Source organism: Macrobrachium nipponense, chromosome 6 (genome assembly GCF_015104395.2).
Source record: "Macrobrachium nipponense isolate FS-2020 chromosome 6, ASM1510439v2, whole genome shotgun sequence".
NCBI classification, from domain to species: Eukaryota; Metazoa; Arthropoda; class Malacostraca; order Decapoda; family Palaemonidae; genus Macrobrachium; species Macrobrachium nipponense.
The window spans coordinates 100,898,330-100,917,669 of NC_061108.1; the positions used below are offsets into that span (position 1 = coordinate 100,898,330).

Sequence of the window (19,340 nt, forward strand, 5' to 3'; positions counted from 1 at the left end):
CGGGTGTTTGGAAATCTCAGAAAACCAAATCACTCTGTGACCGCCAGAAATTCCAAGGAATTTAATGGCTTAGCAAGACTTCCGATATTCGTAATAACCATTACCGGGGGATGTCTGTCTCATGAGAGAGTTTGGAAACTATAGAAAACCATAACACTCTCAGAAAGCCAAAAATTCCAAGGAATGTGAGCATTCAAGCGAGAGTCCTGGGTATTGCAGTAACAGTTATCAAGAATTCTTGTCTCGCCCAAGTGTTTGCAGATCGTAGAAGACCAAAACACTTAAGAGTGCTAGAAATTCCAAAGAATTCAAGCGTTCGGCAAGACCCCCAAAATCCATCAAGCATTCATCGGGGTGGGGGGCCCTCCTTGACTTCTGTAGAAATTGAGGAGGAACGGATATAAAAACCAGTCCTAAATACGAGCATTTAAAACTGGAGTGCAAGCACAATTCAACAGAATATACACTCGAGGCTCCCAAAACACAAGAATCCATAGGAGACTGTGAATTGAAATCTGTCAAAAGGACAGAAAAAGCCAGGAAGAACATAGTCTCCAGATATGACATAAGATCCTTCCTCAACAATGTGAACCCTAAGACCCCTCCAAGAACATAGACCCAGACGCTGAGTCCTACAGAGAGTACTCTGCAGGATGCCTCTTATTCGTCTCGCCCTTCCCAGCGCAGCCTTAGAAACACTCTCGCTCACCTTGCTAGCAGGACTATCAGAGGCTATACCGGTCAGCCATCAACCTGCAGTGATGACCGTGACACGAGTCTAGGAAAGCGTTATAATCAGAAGAAACGCTTTCCCGAGAAGCGTTACAAAACTCTCGCATGGCAGGAGAAACATTCGCCGCCACCGAGGCCGATTGGTCACGCAAATGTGGCCATGGTCTGAGTAGGGTTGAGAGTGCACCTGACTGGAGAGGGCAGGTATCATCCTCCAATGAGTCCAAGTCCTCATTGAGGTCGAAACCTATCAAGAGGACTGAATGGGGGACCCCCTACCGGTCTCTTTGCGTGCACGGTCCCGCGGGACCATCACGTCGACCCTGGATACTGAGCAATCATCCCAAGAATGATCACCGACAAGGAGCGAGTCACCTGAGCGGCTCACTCCTTTCTTCCACTGAGTGGACTCAGCGTCACCAACTCTGGATGCACGCAAATCCGTAGATTTACATACACTCAGGGAAACTTGCGAATGAGCGCCCAACACGGAACTAGTCTTAGAGGCAGAACCTCTAGGACTAGCAGCAGAAGTGTGAACCAAAGTTTGTGCTTCTAAGGCTCCCGACACGCTAGGCCCTGGGGACAGTGTGATGGTTCCCGTTCCCAAAGGAATGAGCGGGCCAGTGGAAGACCCAACTGCCTCCTCAAACTGAGGAGGCAGACCCTTAGAAATCCTGTGATGAGATTTCATAGGTATAGAATAAATTTGTGAACAAGGAAATATGAAATAAAGCATAACTGAGTAAGTTTGAGATCGAGAGCAGAGCGAAATATGAAGGAGATTAAAGTGGGTACCTGGAAATGAAAAGTCCCTATATTCTTATAATATTAGCCTCAGGGTTTGTCTCAAAGACATTCAAAATTCAATCACACACGCATCAGTTGTTTTTGTAAAATTGACAACAGGGCAAATCTTTACACATCATGCTAGAGAGATCTCGTTGCAGTGGGAAGACTATAGTTTCTTTGTGCTTTACTTTGATTGTAGAGGGTAGTGAGATGTGAAAAAAATAATGAATGAATTTCGGTGATCACAGTATATTTGAATGTCGCTGTCAAAACGTAAACAAAGCACACTGTTATCTATTGAGGAAAGGGAACACTAAACTATTCATTAATGAAATAAACATTTTCTATCATAGATAAAGAAACATGGGCAAACAAAGCAACCGGCTTGGAAGGAGAGCAAAAGTGACTAATATCCAAGGTGGTCAAAGAAAGACTAATGCGTCACGAGAAACTGTGCTTGGTCGACGACCAGCTTCCACCTCGTATTAAGCATGAGTTGCCAGATGCCACAGATTCCTTGATTTACAATCTCTGTTTTTGACCGGTTTCCAGCTGGTGCAATAAGATTATCTTATTGTTAAGACCAAAGGTTTGTTCCACATATGAACAGTTTACTTTCTGTTATACCTTTGCTGGCATGGAAGATGAAGCCAAATAATGAAAAGCTAAGTTGAATTTTAAAGATGATAATCTTTACTTAGACATTTAGCTGACCAGTAGACACACTAAATGAAAGGCACTGGAGATAATACTAAAAGAAAGTGAAAATAGCACTTAGGAAACAAATACAAAACAAAAGCAATTGAAAAGAAAAAGTTACTAAACTTTGCACAATTGACACTTAACCCTCTTACGCCGACTGGACGCATTTTACGTCGACATTTTTTGTCTCCCGTGTGCCGACTGGACGTATTTTACGTCGACTTACAAAAGTTTTTTTTAAAATTCGCGGAAAAATACTTATAGGCCTACCATCCTAAAACTTTTGAATCCCGCGCCTTGGGGGATGCTGGGAGTTCACGGATCAAGGTGTTGTTTTGTTAACAATCGTTACGCAGGCGCGCAAGCGCGAATTTCTTTCTTGCCGCACTAAAAAGTATGTGACACATCTCGGAAATTATTTCGTCACTTTGACATAATTTTTGCACCGTTGTAAATTAGCCGTTACATGAAGTATTATATATGAAAAATGTGCGCATTTTTATGTAGAATACAACAATAAAATACTCATGATTGTAGCTTTTATCAGTTTTGAGATATTTTCATATAAATAACGATAAGTGCCAAAATTTCAACCTTGGGTCAACTTTGACTCTACCGAAATGGTCGAAAAATGCAATTGTAAGCTAAAACTCTTATATTTTAGTAATATTCAATCATTTACCTTAATTTTGCAACTAATTGGAAGTCTCTAACACAATATTTCGATTTATGGTGAATTTATGAAAAAACTTTTTCCTTACGTCCGTGCGGTAACTCTTCCGAAAAAAATCATACATGCGATTGTGGTAATGTTTGCACCATTTTAAAATTAGCCGTTATATAAAGTTTTATATATGGAAATGTGCGAAATTTCATGCACAATACAACTAAAAACAACCCATGGTTGTAGCTTTTATCAGTTTTGAGATATTTTCATATAAATAACGATAATTGCCAAAATTTCAACCTTCGGTCAACTTTGACTCTACGGAAATGGTCGAAAAACACAATTGTAAGCTAAAACGCTTATATTCTAGTAATATTCAAGCATTTACCTTCATTTTGCAACAAATTGGAAGTCTCTAGCACAATATTTCGATTTATGGTGAATTTATGAAAAAAATAACATTTTCTTTACGTCCGCGCGGTAACTCTTCAGAAAAAATCATACGTGCGATTGTGGTAATGTTTGCACCATTTTAAATTAGCCGTTACATAAAGTTTTATATATGAAAATGTGCGCAATTTCATGTAGAATACAACAAAAAATAATTGAACGTTGTAGCTTTTCTCATTTTTGAAATATTTGTATATAAATCACGATAAATAGAAAATAAACCACGTTCGGTCAACTTTGACTCTACCGAAATGGTCGAAAAACGCAATTGTAAGCTAAAACTCTTACAGTCCAGTAATATTCAGTCATTTATCTTCATCTTGAAACAAATTCGAAGTCTCTAGCAAAATATTTAGATTTATGGTGAATTTAAAAAAAAAAATCTTTCCTTCCCTCCACGCGCGGATTCTCCGCCACAAATCTCCGAAATGCGTACGTACCATTCTCGGAATATTTGCTCCATTTCATATTAGGCATTTCATAGAGTTTTATATATGAAAATGTGTGCAATTTCATGTAGAATAAAACGAAAAATATTTGAAGGTTGTAGCTTTTCTTATTTCCAAAATAATTGCATATAAAAAAAATATATATAAAAAAATTCGACATTCGGTCAAATTTAAATCGTCAGATATGGTCGAAAACTGCAATTGTAAGCTAATACTCTTACAGTATAGTAATATTAAATCATTTGTCTTCATTTTGAAAGAAATTGGAAGTCTCTAGGACAATATTTAGATTTATGGTGAATTTTTGAAAAAAATATTTGTTTACGTCCGCTCGTTACGAATTCATGCATTATTTTGTGATAATATTTTCTCTGTGTTGCTTTTATCGTTTTACAATGTGTTATATACCAAAATGATTGCAATTTAGTGTACATTACAAAAAAAAAGTATCTTGTTACCTTTAACCGTTTTGCGCACAGCGCGATTTGAATACAATTATATATGAAATTTCGTTTTTGCCCTATCATATATTCCAATATTTATATATGATAATGATAATTTTTTTCATTTCTGATGGTTGCATACTAAACTTCAGGCAATGACAAAAAAAGGAGCCAAAAATGAACTCTTAATCTTGAAAACTAAGCGCGCGTATTTTTTCCGCTTCCGCGCTCACTTTGAAACACCTCCGGCACAAGGGAGACAATTTTTTTTTTACCACTTCGGCGTAAGAGGGTTAAAGGGAACTATAATCAAGTATACAACAAAAACTTTGCGACTAAACTTCATAACCACCATCAAAAACACTTTAGCTCTTATTATTACTAAATAAACCATCATAATTAACTCAAAAAAAGGTAATATGAACCATCGCCAAAACCGAAAATAACAAAAGACAACTGGAAATCATGGATTTAAAAAGTTATTATGAAAGAAATGAACAAAGAAATCACAAATTCTGAAGAAAAAAATGGTGTACACTGTATGCGGTAAAACAAAGGAATATATTATGTACTTCCAAAGGCAATAACAATAATTCTTGATGTCTGTGGACTGTAATGACCAAATGTTACTGTTCTTATTCCCTAACAGCCTTACCTGCATGTGTTTATCAAAGTCCTTTTCTGCAAAGAAGTCATCTTCACACTCTGCTTCTTTTGCAAGGGCTTTGACATACTCTTTTCTCTGCTTCAAGTATTTTAACGTTCCTCTTTTGGCTGTTATCTCGCATTCTGTAAGTCAATTTAAAACTCTTTAAACTAATTTTTCATGTTTAATCATTCAAGTTTCTTGATCAATATATCTATGGTTTATATAACACAATTACTTTTTAAAAACAAACCAGTTTTTTTTCTTGCTACATACTACAGTCGGTTTAATTTCAAGTCCACACATGGGTGAAGTTTTGGCACATGCACATGGGTAGCATGTAATTGGCTAACAATCAATGTGTCAGATATCACTAGCTTACTCTGATTGATATTAAACTATTTCTTCAATACTATATTTGAATGTTTATATGTATATAGAAAGAACCTTTGCTCCTTCTTATACAAATCATAAACATGCTGCTTTGTACTGAGAATATAACAACACAACCACACAAAAGATGAGCCTATATCCAACAGCCTACTCAGATCAACCAAAAACAAATGAAGAGCTTTCAATACTTATGATTTATCTGATTAGCATAACCAAAGATAAACTTGGACTTATGCTCACAAACTGTTCAAATCAAAAGATTTTCATATCATTCAAACTTTATGTACAATTTCGTTGTATCCATATTAAAATAACTAAGTAATATATGCATCCATAAACTGAAAAAATAAAATTTATATTCTTTACCGCTAGAACATGAAGAATGGCCCAATGAAGCTATAACTATGCTACTGATTTACCATACATTTTATTTTTCTGATCATCTTTAAAGCAAACATTCATTCCATTTCAGTCAAAAGTACTTTTTGTTATAACCTTTATTTATTCATTCTATCTATGTATCATTCCAATGCCCGACAATCAAAAAAAAAAAAAAAAAAAATATAAAAAGTCTAGACTAGCCTTTTATAGGTTACTTGATGAAATAGTCCCAAAATTGCCCAAACTCTCAGCTACTATACGTAATGATCTGTGTAATCAAGAAAAATCACAATTTCTGAAAGTAAATTGTATTTTTCCTAACTATACAAACCTGAGGTGCTTACATTAGGAATGACTTTCAGCGTAGGCTGGAATACGGCCGTTAAATTCTTGAACAAAGTGGTTAGACAGTAACTTCCGTCTGGTAGGCGGGTAGGCCCACCTGTCTGGATGTAAATACGTACACCACTTTGTCTTTCGGCCCAGGTTTCAGATTGAGGGGCGGCATGAGGTGGGCATTAATGAAAAGAACCTCAGGTTTGTACAGTTAGGAAAAATACAATTTACTTTTCAAAATTGTGATTTGTTCCTACTCGGTATACAAACTCTCGGTCCTTTACATCAGGAAGACTCACTGACTGGTGGGAGGAATGTGAGTCAGCCTCTAGAAATGACTGGAGTTCTGCACATCTGGACTATTCCTCCTGGTCAAAAAAGTGAGGGGGAGTGCCCTGCCTCTGACAACCTGATTGGAGTATAGGAGCTGCATGATCAAGAGTCAGACTTCTGGGCCTTTTCAAAATGAGTGAGGATTTGCAACTCATCCGAAAAAGGGCTGGAAAGAATATTTAGTCGGAGGCATTTATGCAAAGTTCTGGGAAGGGTTTGCATTACAGGCAGTACCCGGTTATCGGTGGACTCGGTTAACCCTTAACCGCCTATTGGACTTATTAAACGTCAACGAAAATTGTCTGTTGGGTGCTTAACCCTTAAATGCTGAATGGACATATTAAACGTCGAGTCAAAATGTCTCCCGTATGCCGAATGGATGTACCATACATCGACTCAATAAAGTTTTTTTAAAAATTCGCGGAAAAATACTTATAGGCCTACCAGCCAAAAACTTTTGAATCACACGCCTTACGGGATGCTGGGAGTTCACGGATCAAGGCGTTGTTTTGTTTACAATCGTTACGCAGGCGCGCAAGCGTGAATTTCTTTCTTATCGCACTAAAAAGTATCAGTGACACATCTCAAAAATTATTTCGTCACTTTGACATAATTTTTGCACCGTTTTAAATTATCCGTTACATGAAGTGTTATATATGAAAATGTGCGCAATTTCATTTAGATTACAACAAAAAAATACTCATGATTGGAACTTTTATCAGTTTTGAAATATTTCCATATAAATAACGATAAGTGCCAAAATTTCAACCTTCAGTCAACTTTGACTACCGAAATGGTCGAAAAACGCAATTGTAAGCTAAAACGCTTATATTTTAGTAATATTCAATCATTTACCTTAATTTTGCAACAAATTGGAAGTCTCTAGCACAATATTTTGATTTATGGTGAATTTATGAAAAAACTTTTTCCTTACGTCCGTGCGGTCACTCTTCCGAAAAAATTCATACATGTGATTGTGGTAATGTTTGCACCATTTTAAAATTAGCCGTTACATAAAGTTTTATAAATGGAAATGTGCGCAATTTTATGCACAATACAACTAAAAACAACTCATGGTTGTAGCTTTTATCAGTTTTGAAATATTTTCATATAAAAAATGATAAGTGATAAATTTTCAACCTTCGGTCAATTTTGACTCTACGGAAATGGTCGAAAAATGCAATTGTAAGCTAAAATTCTTATATTTTAGTAATATTCAATCATTTAACTTTATTTTGTAACAAATTGGAAGTCTCTAACACAATATTTCGATTTATGGTGAATTTATGAAAAAAATAACATTTTCCTTACGTCCGCGCGGTAACTTCTGAAAAAATCATACGTGCGATTGTGGTAATGTTTGCACCATTTTAAATTAGCCATTACATAAAGTTTTATATATGAAAATGTGCGCAATTTCATGTAGAATACAACGAAAAATAATTGAAGGTTGTAGCTTTTCTCATTTTCAAAATATTTGCATATAAATCACGATAAATAGAAAAAAAACCACGTTCGGTCAACTTTGACTCTACCGAAACGGTCGAAAAACGCAATTGTAAGCTAAAACTCTTATATTTTAGTAATATTCAATCATTTACCTTCATTTTGCAACAAATTGGAAGTCTCTAGCACAATATTTTGATTTATGGTGAATTTATGAAAAAAACTTTCCTTCCCTCAGCGCGCGGATTCTCTGCCATAAATCTCCGAAATGCGTACATCGCATTCTCGGAAAATTTGCTCAGTTTCATATTAGGCATTTCATAGAGTTTTATATACGAAAATGTGCACAATTTTATGTAGAATAAAAGGAAAAATATTTGAAGGTTGTAGCTTTTCTAATTTCCAAAATAATTGCATATAAAAAAAAAATTTATAAAAAAATTTCGACATTTGGTCAACTTTAACTCGTCCGAAATGTCGAAAACTGCAATTGTAAGCTAAAAATCTTACAGAAAAAAAAAAAAAAATATCATAATATTCCATCATTTAACTTCATCTTGAAACAAATTCGAAGTCTCTATAACAATATTTAGATTTATGGTGAATTTAAAAAAAATATATATTTTTTTATGTCTGCGCGTTACGAATTCATGCATTATTTTGTGATATTTTCTCTGTGTTGCTTTTATTGTTTTACAATGTGTCATATACCAAAATTATTGCAATTTAGTGTACATTACAACGAAAAAAAAAGTAACTTGTTACCTTTAACCGTTTTGCGCACAGCGCGATTTGAATACAATTATATATGAAATTTCGTTTTTGCGCTATCATATATCACATTATTTATATATGATAATGATAATTTTTTTCATTTCTGATGGTTGCATTACTAAACTTCAGGCAATGACAAAAAAAGGAGCCAAAAATGAACTCTTAATCTTGAAAACTAAGCGTGTTTTTTTGAAAAAAATATTTTTTCTGCTTCCGTGCTCACTCCGAAACACCTCCAGCACACGGGAAACAATTTTTTTTTTTACTGCTTCGGCGTTTAAGGGTTAATTGACGCATGATACGTCAACGCAAAAACAATTCCTTTAAAAATTCGCAGAAAAATAGTTATAGGCCTACTCGGTGAAAACTTTTGAATCACACGCCTTGAGGGATGCAGAGAGTTCACGGATCAAGCTGTTGTTTTGTTTACAATCGTTACCCAGGCACGCATGAGCAAATTTCTTTCTTCTCGCACTTAACAGCATCAGCGACACATCTCGGAAATTATTTCGTCACTTTGACACTTTTTGCACCATTTTATATTACCTGTTACATAGAGTTTCATATATGAAAATGTGTGCAATTTCATTTAGAATACAACAAAAAACAACCCATGGTTGTAGCTTTTATCAGTTTTGAAATATTTTCATATAAATAACGATAAGTGCCTAAATTTCAACATTCGGTCAACTTTGACTCAACCGAAATGGTAAAGAAATGCAATTGTAAGCTAAAACTCTTACATTCTAGTAATACTCAATAATTTACCTTCATTTTGCAACAAATTGGAAGTCTCTAGCACAATATTTTGATTTATGATGAATTTAAAAAAAAAAAACTTTTTCCTTGAACCGCGCGGTAACTCTTCCGAAAAAATCCTAAATGCTTTTGTCAGATTGTCGTAATGTTTGCATCGTTTTATATTAGCCGTTACGTAAAGTTTTGTAAAAGAAAATGTGCGCCATTTTACGTAGAATACAACAATAAAGAACCCATGGTTGTAGCTTTTATCAGTTTTGAAATATTTTCATTTAAATAAAGATAAGTACGTAAATTTCAACCTTTGGTCAACTTTGACTCGACCAAAATGGTTGAAAAACACAATTGTAAGCTAAAACTCTTACATTCTAGTAATACTCAATCATTTACCTTCATTTTGCAACAAATTGGAAGTCTCTAGCACAATATTTTGATTTATGGTGAATTTAAAAAAAAAAACTTTTTCCTTATGTCCGTGCGGTAACTGCCAAAAAAATCACATTCTTTCGTCCAACTGTTGTAATGTTTGCACCGCTTTATATTAGCCGTTACATAAAGTTTTATATATGAAAATGTGCGCAATTTCATGTAGAATGCAACAATAAACAACCCATGGTTGTAGCTTTTATCAATTTTGAAATATTTTCATTTAAATAACGATAAGTGCCAAAATTTCAACCTTCGGTCAACTTTGACTCGACCGAAATGGTCGAAAAACACAATTTTAAGCTAAAACTCTTATATTTAAGTAATATGCAATCATTTACCTTTATTTTGCAACAAATTGGAAGTCTCTAGCACAATATTTCAATTTATGGTGAATTTTTAAAAAACCTTTTTCCTTATGTCCGCTCGGTAACTCTTCCAAAAAAATCAGAAATTTTTTCATCAGATTGTTGTAATGTTTGCACCTTTTTATATCAGCCGTTACATAAAGTTTTATATATAAAAATGTGCTCAATTTCATGTAGGATACAACAAAAAACAACCCATGGTTGTAGCTTTTATCAATTTTGAAATATTTTCATATAAATAACGATGTGGCAAAATTTCAACCTTCGGTCAACTTTGACTCAACTAAAATGGTAAAAAAGCGCAATTGTAAGCTAAAACTCTTACATTCTAGTAATATTCAATCATTTACCTTTATTTCACAACAAATTGGAAGTCTCTAGCACAATATTTCGATTTATGGTGAATTTTTGAAAAAAAATGTTATGTCCCTGCGGTAACTGCCGAAAAAATTAGAAATTCTTTCGTCCGATTGTCATAATGTTTGTACCATTTTATATTAGCCGCTACAGAGTTTTATATATGAAAATGTGCGCAATTTTGTGTAAAATGCAAAATAAACAACCCATGGTTGTAGCTTTTATCAGTTTTGAAATATTTTCACATAAAGAACGATAAGTGCCAAAATTTCAAACTTCGGTCAACTTTGACTCAACCTTAATGGTCGAAAAACACAATTGTAAGCTAAAACTCTTACATTCTAGTAATATTCAATCATTTACCTTCATTTTGCAACAAATTGGAAGTCTCTAGCACAATATATCGATTTATGGTGGAATTAAAAAAAAAAAAAAAAATCCTTACGTCTGCACGGTAACTCTGCCAAAAAAATCAGAAATGCTTTTGTCATATTGTTGTAATGTTTGCACCTTTTTATATTAACCATTTTATATATAAAAATGTGCGCAATTTAATGTAAAATACAACAAAAAACAACCCATGGTTTTAGCTTTTATCAGTTTTGAATTATTTTCATATAAATCACATTAAATAGAAAAAATTCTACATTCGGTCAACTTTAAATCAACCAAAATGGTCAAAAACTGCAATTGTAAGCTACAACACTTACAGTCTAGTAATATTCAATCAATTACCTTCATTTTGCAACAAAAAGGAAGTCTCTAGCACAATATTTTGATTTATGGTGAATATTTTAAAACTTTTTTTTTTTTACATCTGCGCGTTACGATTTCATGCATCATATTGTGATAATATATTCTCTCTGTTGCCTTGATCGTTTTGCAATTTGTTATATGCCAAATTCATCGCAATTTAGTGTACAATACAACAAAAAAATAATTAATTCATTAGCTTTAACGGTTTTGCTCACAGTGTGATTTGTATACAATTATATATGAAATTTTTTTCGCGCTGTCATATATTCCAATATTTATATATAATAATGATATTTTTTTCATTTATGATGGTTGCATACCACACTTCAGGCAATGACAAAAAAATTAGCCAAAAATGAACTCTTAATCTTGAAAACTAAGCATGCTGTGATTTAAAAAAAAAATTTTTTCCGCTTTGGCGCTCACCCCCGAACGCCGCCAGCATACGGGAGACACTTTCGGAAATACCGGCTCGGCATTTAAGGGTTATTAGCGATCCGGGTTTATGGCACTTGTCTATTGCCATAAAAATAATATTTTCAAAATGAAATGTAGTTTTATAAATATACTTACCAAGTAATTACTTGGCAAACGATTGGCCTTGCACAGCATCCTAAAATTTAAACAATTTGTGAGCAGATGACTGTTGCAATGCCCAGGTGACAGGACCCAACCCCTGCAGCTGGAACTCGTGAGCGACATTAGCTGATAGCATCATTCTAATTTATGCTGCTAAGTCCATGAAAATCAGAGGGGAGGAGGGTGGGCTCTGATTTAGTAATTACTAGGCAAGTATATTTATAAAACTTTATTTTATTATAAAAATATCATTTTTATAAAAGTAACTTACCAAGTAATTACTTGGCTGAATCCCACATTGCAAGGGGGGGTGGGATGAATGTACTGAACTAACTCAACGTAAAAATGGAATTTCCATTGTAAAATGAAATTTTATTGCATACTTACTGAACAATTATACAGCTGTAGGTTCCCTACGAATGGCAGACAATAGATTCAAAACTTCCACGGTGGCGCCGCCAGCGCTGATGTAGGTGACGTCATCTCCCTCCACTCGACGGAGCCATAGGTACAACTGTCCAGGTAATATCAATTTGTTCTCCCCAGCCATCCACCTGTGGGGAAGAGGGAGGGCTTTGATTAATAATTGTTCGGTAAGTATGCAATAAAATTTTATTTTACAATGAAAATTCCACTTTTATTGCAGTGTCTTACCGAACAATTATACAGCTGATTACCTATTGCAAGGATGGGGGGCTGTGGATGTGAGTTTTAATTCAAAAATAACATATGATTCTTGAAAAAATACCTTCGGTCAAAAGCACTGTTACTAGTGCCTGTTGTACCTTACCTTGCAAGAGAGCTACTGCAGGACAATACTGCCGCTTGTCGGTGCTCATCTTACTTAATATAGAAGGCTAGGAATATGACCAAAGGGTGCTTCTACATGGAGTGGAAGATCCTTGTAGTCATGGTGTTTACCGCTGACTCAACGAAGAAACAACAAAATACAGGCAGTCCCCGAGTTACGACGGTCTCGGCTTATGACGTTCCGAGGTTACGACGCTTGTCAATAGACATTATTTCCAGGGTTACGACGCATGTTCCAGGGTTACGACGGCTACAACGCTCATCTGGGAGATGAAATATGACACCAAAAATGCAAAATAATCAATATTTGAAGGTTTTTTAATGAAAAATGCCATAAGAATGCAGCTTACATAGTTTTCAATGCACCCAAAGCATTAAAAGTAAGGTTTTCTTAGGATTTTTGACGATGTTCCGGCTTACGACGCGTCTCAAGAACGGAACCCCCGTCGTAACCAGGGGACCGCCTGTATTGCCTTTGCCCTGGGCTAAGACCAGAAATAACCAACATGAAAAAGCTGTCACCTACAACTAATTAAAAACCTTTACCCACCAAAACTATAACTAAAATGACTGGTGAGTACTCCAGGTACAATGTACCCCCAGACTTCCCTTTAACTCATCAACCTTGATACAAGGCGAAACATAGGCTAACAGAGGGAGCAACCCCCTATGTCGTTTCTCCCAACACCATGCCAGCTACCGAAAGCGGACCGAGAGACTTACAATTTTCGAACACTGTCTCGATTTCTTTCAAATAATGCGTAGCAAACACCGAATTGGACCTCCAAAAGGTACTTTGGAGAATCGCGGATAGCAACAAGTCGTGTCGAAACACGAGAGAAGTCGCTATTGCCCGAACTTCGTGCGCTTTCACTCTTAGCAAAGTAAACACTGCGTCATTCGCTTGCGTGCGCGCTTCCACAATTAACTCTCTCAGAAAAAAGGAGATAGCGTTTTTTGAGAGGGCGAGAGGGGTTTTTCAGAGCACCACAGACGATTCTACTGACCTCTAATTCTTTCTGTTCTGCGGAGGTAATATTTTAATGCCCAGACAGGACATAAGAGTCGCTCTTCTTCTTCCTGGCCTACAAAGTCTGTCAGGTTCTTGAGAACGAAGTTACGTGGCCAAGGATTAGAAGGGTTCTCGTCTTTTGCGAGAAAATTGAGCTCCACGGAGCAAACTGCGTCGCCTTGAGAAAAACCCACCTTCTTGTCCATCACGTGTAGTTCACTAACTCTTCTAGCTGAAGCTAGCGCAACTAAAAATAACGTCTTCTTGGTGAGATTCCTCATAGACAAAGAAAGTAGCGGTTCAAAGGGAGGACCCGAAAGCCATTTAAGAACTATATCGAGATTCCATGCTATTGAATCCTTAAACAATTTGGAAGTCTCGAACAATTTAATTAGATCAGAGATCACTATTCGTAGATAGGTCTAGTCCTCTGTGTTTAAAAACTGAAGCCAGCATCGCTCTGTATCCTCTAATCGTCGAAGGGGCTAAACGCTTAACGTCTCTTAGGAATAAAAGGAAATCCGCTATTTCGTTCATAGATGTTTCAGAAGAAACACTCTCCATTTAGACTAGTATAGTCTGCTGAAAAACCTTTCGCTCTGACAAGACTCCTGACAGTCTGAATCCTGTCAGTGCCAGAGCGGATAACCCTTGGTGGAACCTTGCATACTGTGGTTGTCTGAGTAGACATCTCTTTAACGGAAGAAGCCTGGGGAAATCTATGAGCAAGTTGAGGAGATCTGGGAACCATTCTTTCCTTGGCCAGAACGGAGCGACTAGTGTCAGAAAGACTTTTTCGTGAAATGACACTTTGTTCAGCACCTGTCTTATCAGGCTGAACGGGGGAAAGGCGTACGCATCCAGGCCCGACCAGTCTTGGTTTTGATAGCCACCACGCTAAGTCCTCCTTGATTTCGTCTGAAATCAAGAAAACTGTCGAGTCGGATTGAGTCTTCCTGTAGGGGCCTCATGTGCAGTCTTCCGAGTTTGACAAACTGTTCCACCGAAGCTAGTGTCCCTAACAGACTGGCCCAACAGTTGGCGGAACAGGACTTGCGGTCCAGGAAGTCCTGTACGTACTACTTCCAGACACGACTGGACTCTCTTTGGTGAGAGAAAAGCCCAAAAAACTTGAGAATTCAGTCATCCCCAAATAGAAAATGCTCTGAGTCAGGAATAACTGAGATTTCTCCTCGTTATAAGGAGACCTAACAAGTGAGTTAATGAAAGAGTCCTCTTTAGATCCTTCATACATTGACTTTCCGAAGAGGAGCAGAGAAGCCAGTCATCTAGGTAGAGTGACACTCTGATGTTCAGGAGGTGAAGCCACTTCCCCAGCGGAGTTAGCACTCGCGTAAATACCTGCGGTGCTGTCGAGAGCCCGAAGCAAAGAGCTCGAAACTGATAGGTCTTGCCCATGAACATAAACCGAAAGTATTTCCTGGAGAATTAATATGTGGAAGTATGCGTCCTGCATATCCAGGGATACCATCCAGTCCCCTTGGCGAAGGGATTCCAACACCGAGCGAGTCGTTCCCATATTGAATTTGGTCTTCTGAACGAATAAGTTCAGTGCGCTTACGTCCAGCACGGGCCTCCAGCCCCCTGATGACTTGGGGACTACGAACAGACGGTTGTAAAACCCCGGGGATGGTCTGTCGCTTATTTTCTCTATGACCGCCTTCTGCACGAGAATCTCTATTTCTCAAGTTAAAGCTACAAATTTCTCCAAGCCTGGAGAGTAGGCGGGCAATGCGATGGGAACATTGGATAGAGGGGGAGTGTCTTTGAAAGGAATGGAGTAACCGAACCGGAGAACTAGGGTTACCCAGGGTTCTGCCACTCTGCGACTCCATTCCTCCTAAAAGAGGCTCAGTCTGTCCCCTACCGGAGCATGAAGGATTGAAGGATCACTTTGATGATTTAGAGTCGGATTTTGTCGAGGCCTTGGTCAGGAGTCGTAAATTCGATCGAGGCCTGACGAACGGTCTAGACTTGCCCCCTCAAAAGGGTTTCTTCTGCAAGGACGATTCCGAGGTGGTAGGCGTCACAGTCAAGGGTTTAACTCGCTTAGAAGACTGAGCAAGTAAGTCATTAGTGGACTTCTTTTCCAGTGCGGAAAGTGTCTTGGCCACTGTTTCTTCGGGAAACAGATGATTCTTGTCGAGAGGAGAAAACAAAAGGGCGGACTTCTGAGGTGAAGCGACTCCTCTCGAAACAAAAGAACACCAGAGCTGCCTTTTCTTGAGGTTCCCAAATGCGGAAAGGGAGGCAAGCTCATCGCAACCATCCCGAACTGATTTGTCGGCGCATGACAAAACCCCAAGCCAGTCCGCTGCCAGGTCCTCCTGGAGAGTAGGGCAGTCTTCTATTTTCGTAGTGAGGGCTCCGATCGTCCAGTCCAAGAAACTCATAATCTCAAAAATCTTGAAGATATTCTTTACCAAGTGGTCCAATTCGGGAGATGTAAAGAATATTTTTGCTGCTGCAAACGCGGACCTCCTATTTGCATCTACCAGGCCAGAGAAGTCCCCCTGGGAGGAGGCAGACACTCCCATGGAGGGAGCTTCTCTGGTTACGTAGAACCTATACCTCTTTTTGACCAGTTTCGACGGAGGATAAGTTAAAGTTGCTTTCCCGAGCTCTCTCTTGAACTTCAACCAGTCTTCTATATCACAAAGCGATCGTTTAGCAGCCTTATACAGTATGAGCTTTGGGAGAAACAGTACAAGCTTTGGGAGAAGAGGATCGAAATTCTACCTTCTCATCAGGAAGATGGAAGCAGGTGACCTGGGAGCAGCTGCTACGAAGTAATCCGAGTACATATCCAGAAGATAGCGTAACAGCTTCGAATAGGACGAGAGAGGAATAGAGTCCGCTTCTAAGTCCTCCTAGTCATCCAAAGAGATAGGCAACAGAGAGAGTTCTTGATTCGACACATTGTTCTTCGGACATTGTTTGCTTTCTTTCATCCGATTCATCAGCTCCTGCAACTGTGACGTAAAGGAACTAAATTATCGTCTTCTTGAGCTGAAGTCGTAGCAACTGGAGTTGTGGACTTCGACACGATCGATACCGGAGGTCTCGCGCCAGTAGAATTCTCTGTCGTATGTGATGTCGAAGGTAAACTGTCGACTGCTAGATGAGTCGAAGATCTCGACGGACTTGGAGCAGTTCGTTGTGCAATCGAGTCGAAGGCGGCTGTCGCCATCGTGAGAGTCCGTGGCGAAGTCCATGTAGTTACGCTACACGACAGGCGAAGGTTGTCTATTTCTCTGTTCCTCTTCACAGGGGGAGGAGAGAACACTTCTTCAGTCGAACGTCTTTTCAACGGACGTGAGGCTGAAGAATCACGCCACTTATGACGTCTAACCGGCAACGAATCACTCGACTCTGTCGATAACTGATGACTAAACAACACACCTTTCCAATGGTGTTTAGTCGACTCCTGCTGTCGCACCACAGGATCGACAGAGGAAGCGACTGTCTGTGGGCAAACTCCGACAGTCTCCCTTGGACCTCCAGTATGTCTTCTCCCCGAGGCGGGGGAGCAGGACAGGGACCTTTGTCTAGAACTATCAGGACAAACAGCCACCCCCTCAGGTTGCACTGCACTGACACTTCTCACTTCACTAGAAGTCTTTTCAATGAAAGACTTTACAGATAACCCTAACTGCATAACAGTCTTCGCTAATACATCAAATTTCTTTTCAAATTTAGATTCAAGGCTAGCAATGGCGTCAGGAGAAACTCCAAGGGAAGTTGGCAAGGGAGTTACAGGTGCAGGAGTAGGAGGACTCAAGATCGGAGACAAAATGAGAGGAGAAGGAGAAGGAATAGGAGCAGGTGCTTCGATAGAAGAAGCAGAAGAAGCTAAACTAGTCTTACTTTCAGCTCTGAGAGCCGCCTTCCTCTTCCTATCCTTAATTACCTTCCCCGAGTGAGAAACAAAAACTTTCCACAGTTGTTCACTCCAATCCTTGCATTCATCACAAGTTGATTCTCTCGAGCATTCACAACCCCTACACTTAATGCACTTAGTGTGCGAATCATAAATGGATTTAACTAGCCTAGTTTTGCACCCTCCGGCGCAAAACCTAACTACTGAAGGACTAGAGTCCGACATGACGGTAAAGCCACAAAATTGCAGAAAAGAAATTAAGCTACAATCCCACAAACACAAAGTTGAATACTTCACCAATATTGGAGAGATAAACTTCCCAACAAATGAAGAAAAGTCTGCACCGACCACCGAAGTTCATCAGAAGCCGGCAGAGAACGAATTGATGTTACCTAGGCAGTTGTACCTATAGCTCCCTCGAGTGGAGGGAGATGACGTCACCTACATCAGCGATGGAGGTGCCACCGCGGAAGTTTTGAATCGATTGTCTGCCATTTGTAGGGAACCTACAACTGTATAATTGTTTGGTAAGACACTGCAATACAAAGGAACGTTATTATTGAACTAGAGAAAAGGCTAACACTAGCTCAGTGTTTGTCGCTTGCTTACCTGGTAAGAGCTACAGTGGGAGACGCTGCCTCTGGTAGTATTCAACTTAACTGTAGTGGCATGGCACCGAGTCGGGAGTCGCCTCTACATCAGTGTAAGTCTTGCAGTGGGTGATCTGCCTGACTGCTAACTAGGATGAGCTCTAGGTACCAGGTAATTCAACATCCTTGACACACGACCATCAACACCATGCCAGCCACCACCAACGGGCCAAAGGTACTGCAATTTTCAAGGACTGTTTCTACGTCTTTCAAATAATGTACAACGCAAATATCGACTTATGCCTCAAAAAGGTTGATTGAAGTATTGCAGAGCGAGAGAAGTTACGTTTAAAGGAGAGAGAAGTGGCCACAGCTCTGACCTCATGCGCTCTCACTTTCAGCAATAGAAACGATTCCTCCTGTATCCGGGATTGAGCTTCGGAAATTAAGTCTCTGATAAAGAACAAGAGACCGTTTTTGGAAAGCGGAAAGGAGGGATTCTTGACCGAACACCAGAGGATCCCCTAATCTTCCTGTTTTTTCCAGGTAACACCTCAGTGTTCTGACTGTGCAGAGCTCTCTTTCTTCTTGTGCAGAGAGCTCTTTCTTCTTTGTCATAGCCCAGGATACCAGTTAAACTCCTTATACGAAAAGACCGGGGCCATAGCTTATTTGGATCCTTATTCTTAGCTAAGAAGCCTAAGGTAAAAGAGCAGACAATATTGCCTCCTGAGAATTTGACTCTTTTATTGATAGCATATAGCTCACTCATGCGTTTAGCAGTAGCTAACACTGCTAGAAACAGTGTCTTTTGTAAAAGATCCTTGAGAGGGGCAGACTTGAGGGGTTCAAAAGGACCTGTAAGCCACTTCAATACTATGTCCAGGTTCCAGGAAACCAAAGTAGACTACTTCTGCTCAGAGGTGTCAAAAGATTTCAACAGGTCATGAAGATCTTGATTAGTAGAGAGGTCCAGATTACAATGCTTAAACACCAACGTAAGCATTGCTCAATAACCTTTAATCATAGATGAAAGGTCCTTGGAGGTTCTTAAATAGAGAAGTAAGTCGGTGATCTTAATTACAGATGTCTCAGAAGACGAGATGTGATGTCTAGAGCACCATTACAGAAGACTGCCCATTCTGACTGGTAGATGTTACTAGTCGACTTATATCTGCATCTTGCAATGGCTTCCACAGCTGCTCTTGAAAATCCCTTCACTCTGATGAGTTTCCTGA

The 19,340-nt window shown here is 38.5% G+C and overlaps 1 protein-coding gene across 5 annotated transcripts in view; it reads right to left on the minus strand.

Moving 5' to 3' along the window:
• Nucleotides 1–19,340, minus strand: part of LOC135216734 (transcriptional regulator ATRX homolog) — a 216,205-nt gene that overhangs the window by 58,623 nt on the left and 138,242 nt on the right. For all 5 annotated transcript variants that reach the window (XM_064252200.1, XM_064252198.1, XM_064252202.1 and 2 more), the window contains exon 3: nucleotides 4,891–5,024. In XM_064252200.1, the coding sequence (XP_064108270.1) occupies nucleotides 4,891–5,024 (134 nt within the window). The remainder of the gene's footprint in view (nucleotides 1–4,890; nucleotides 5,025–19,340) is intronic.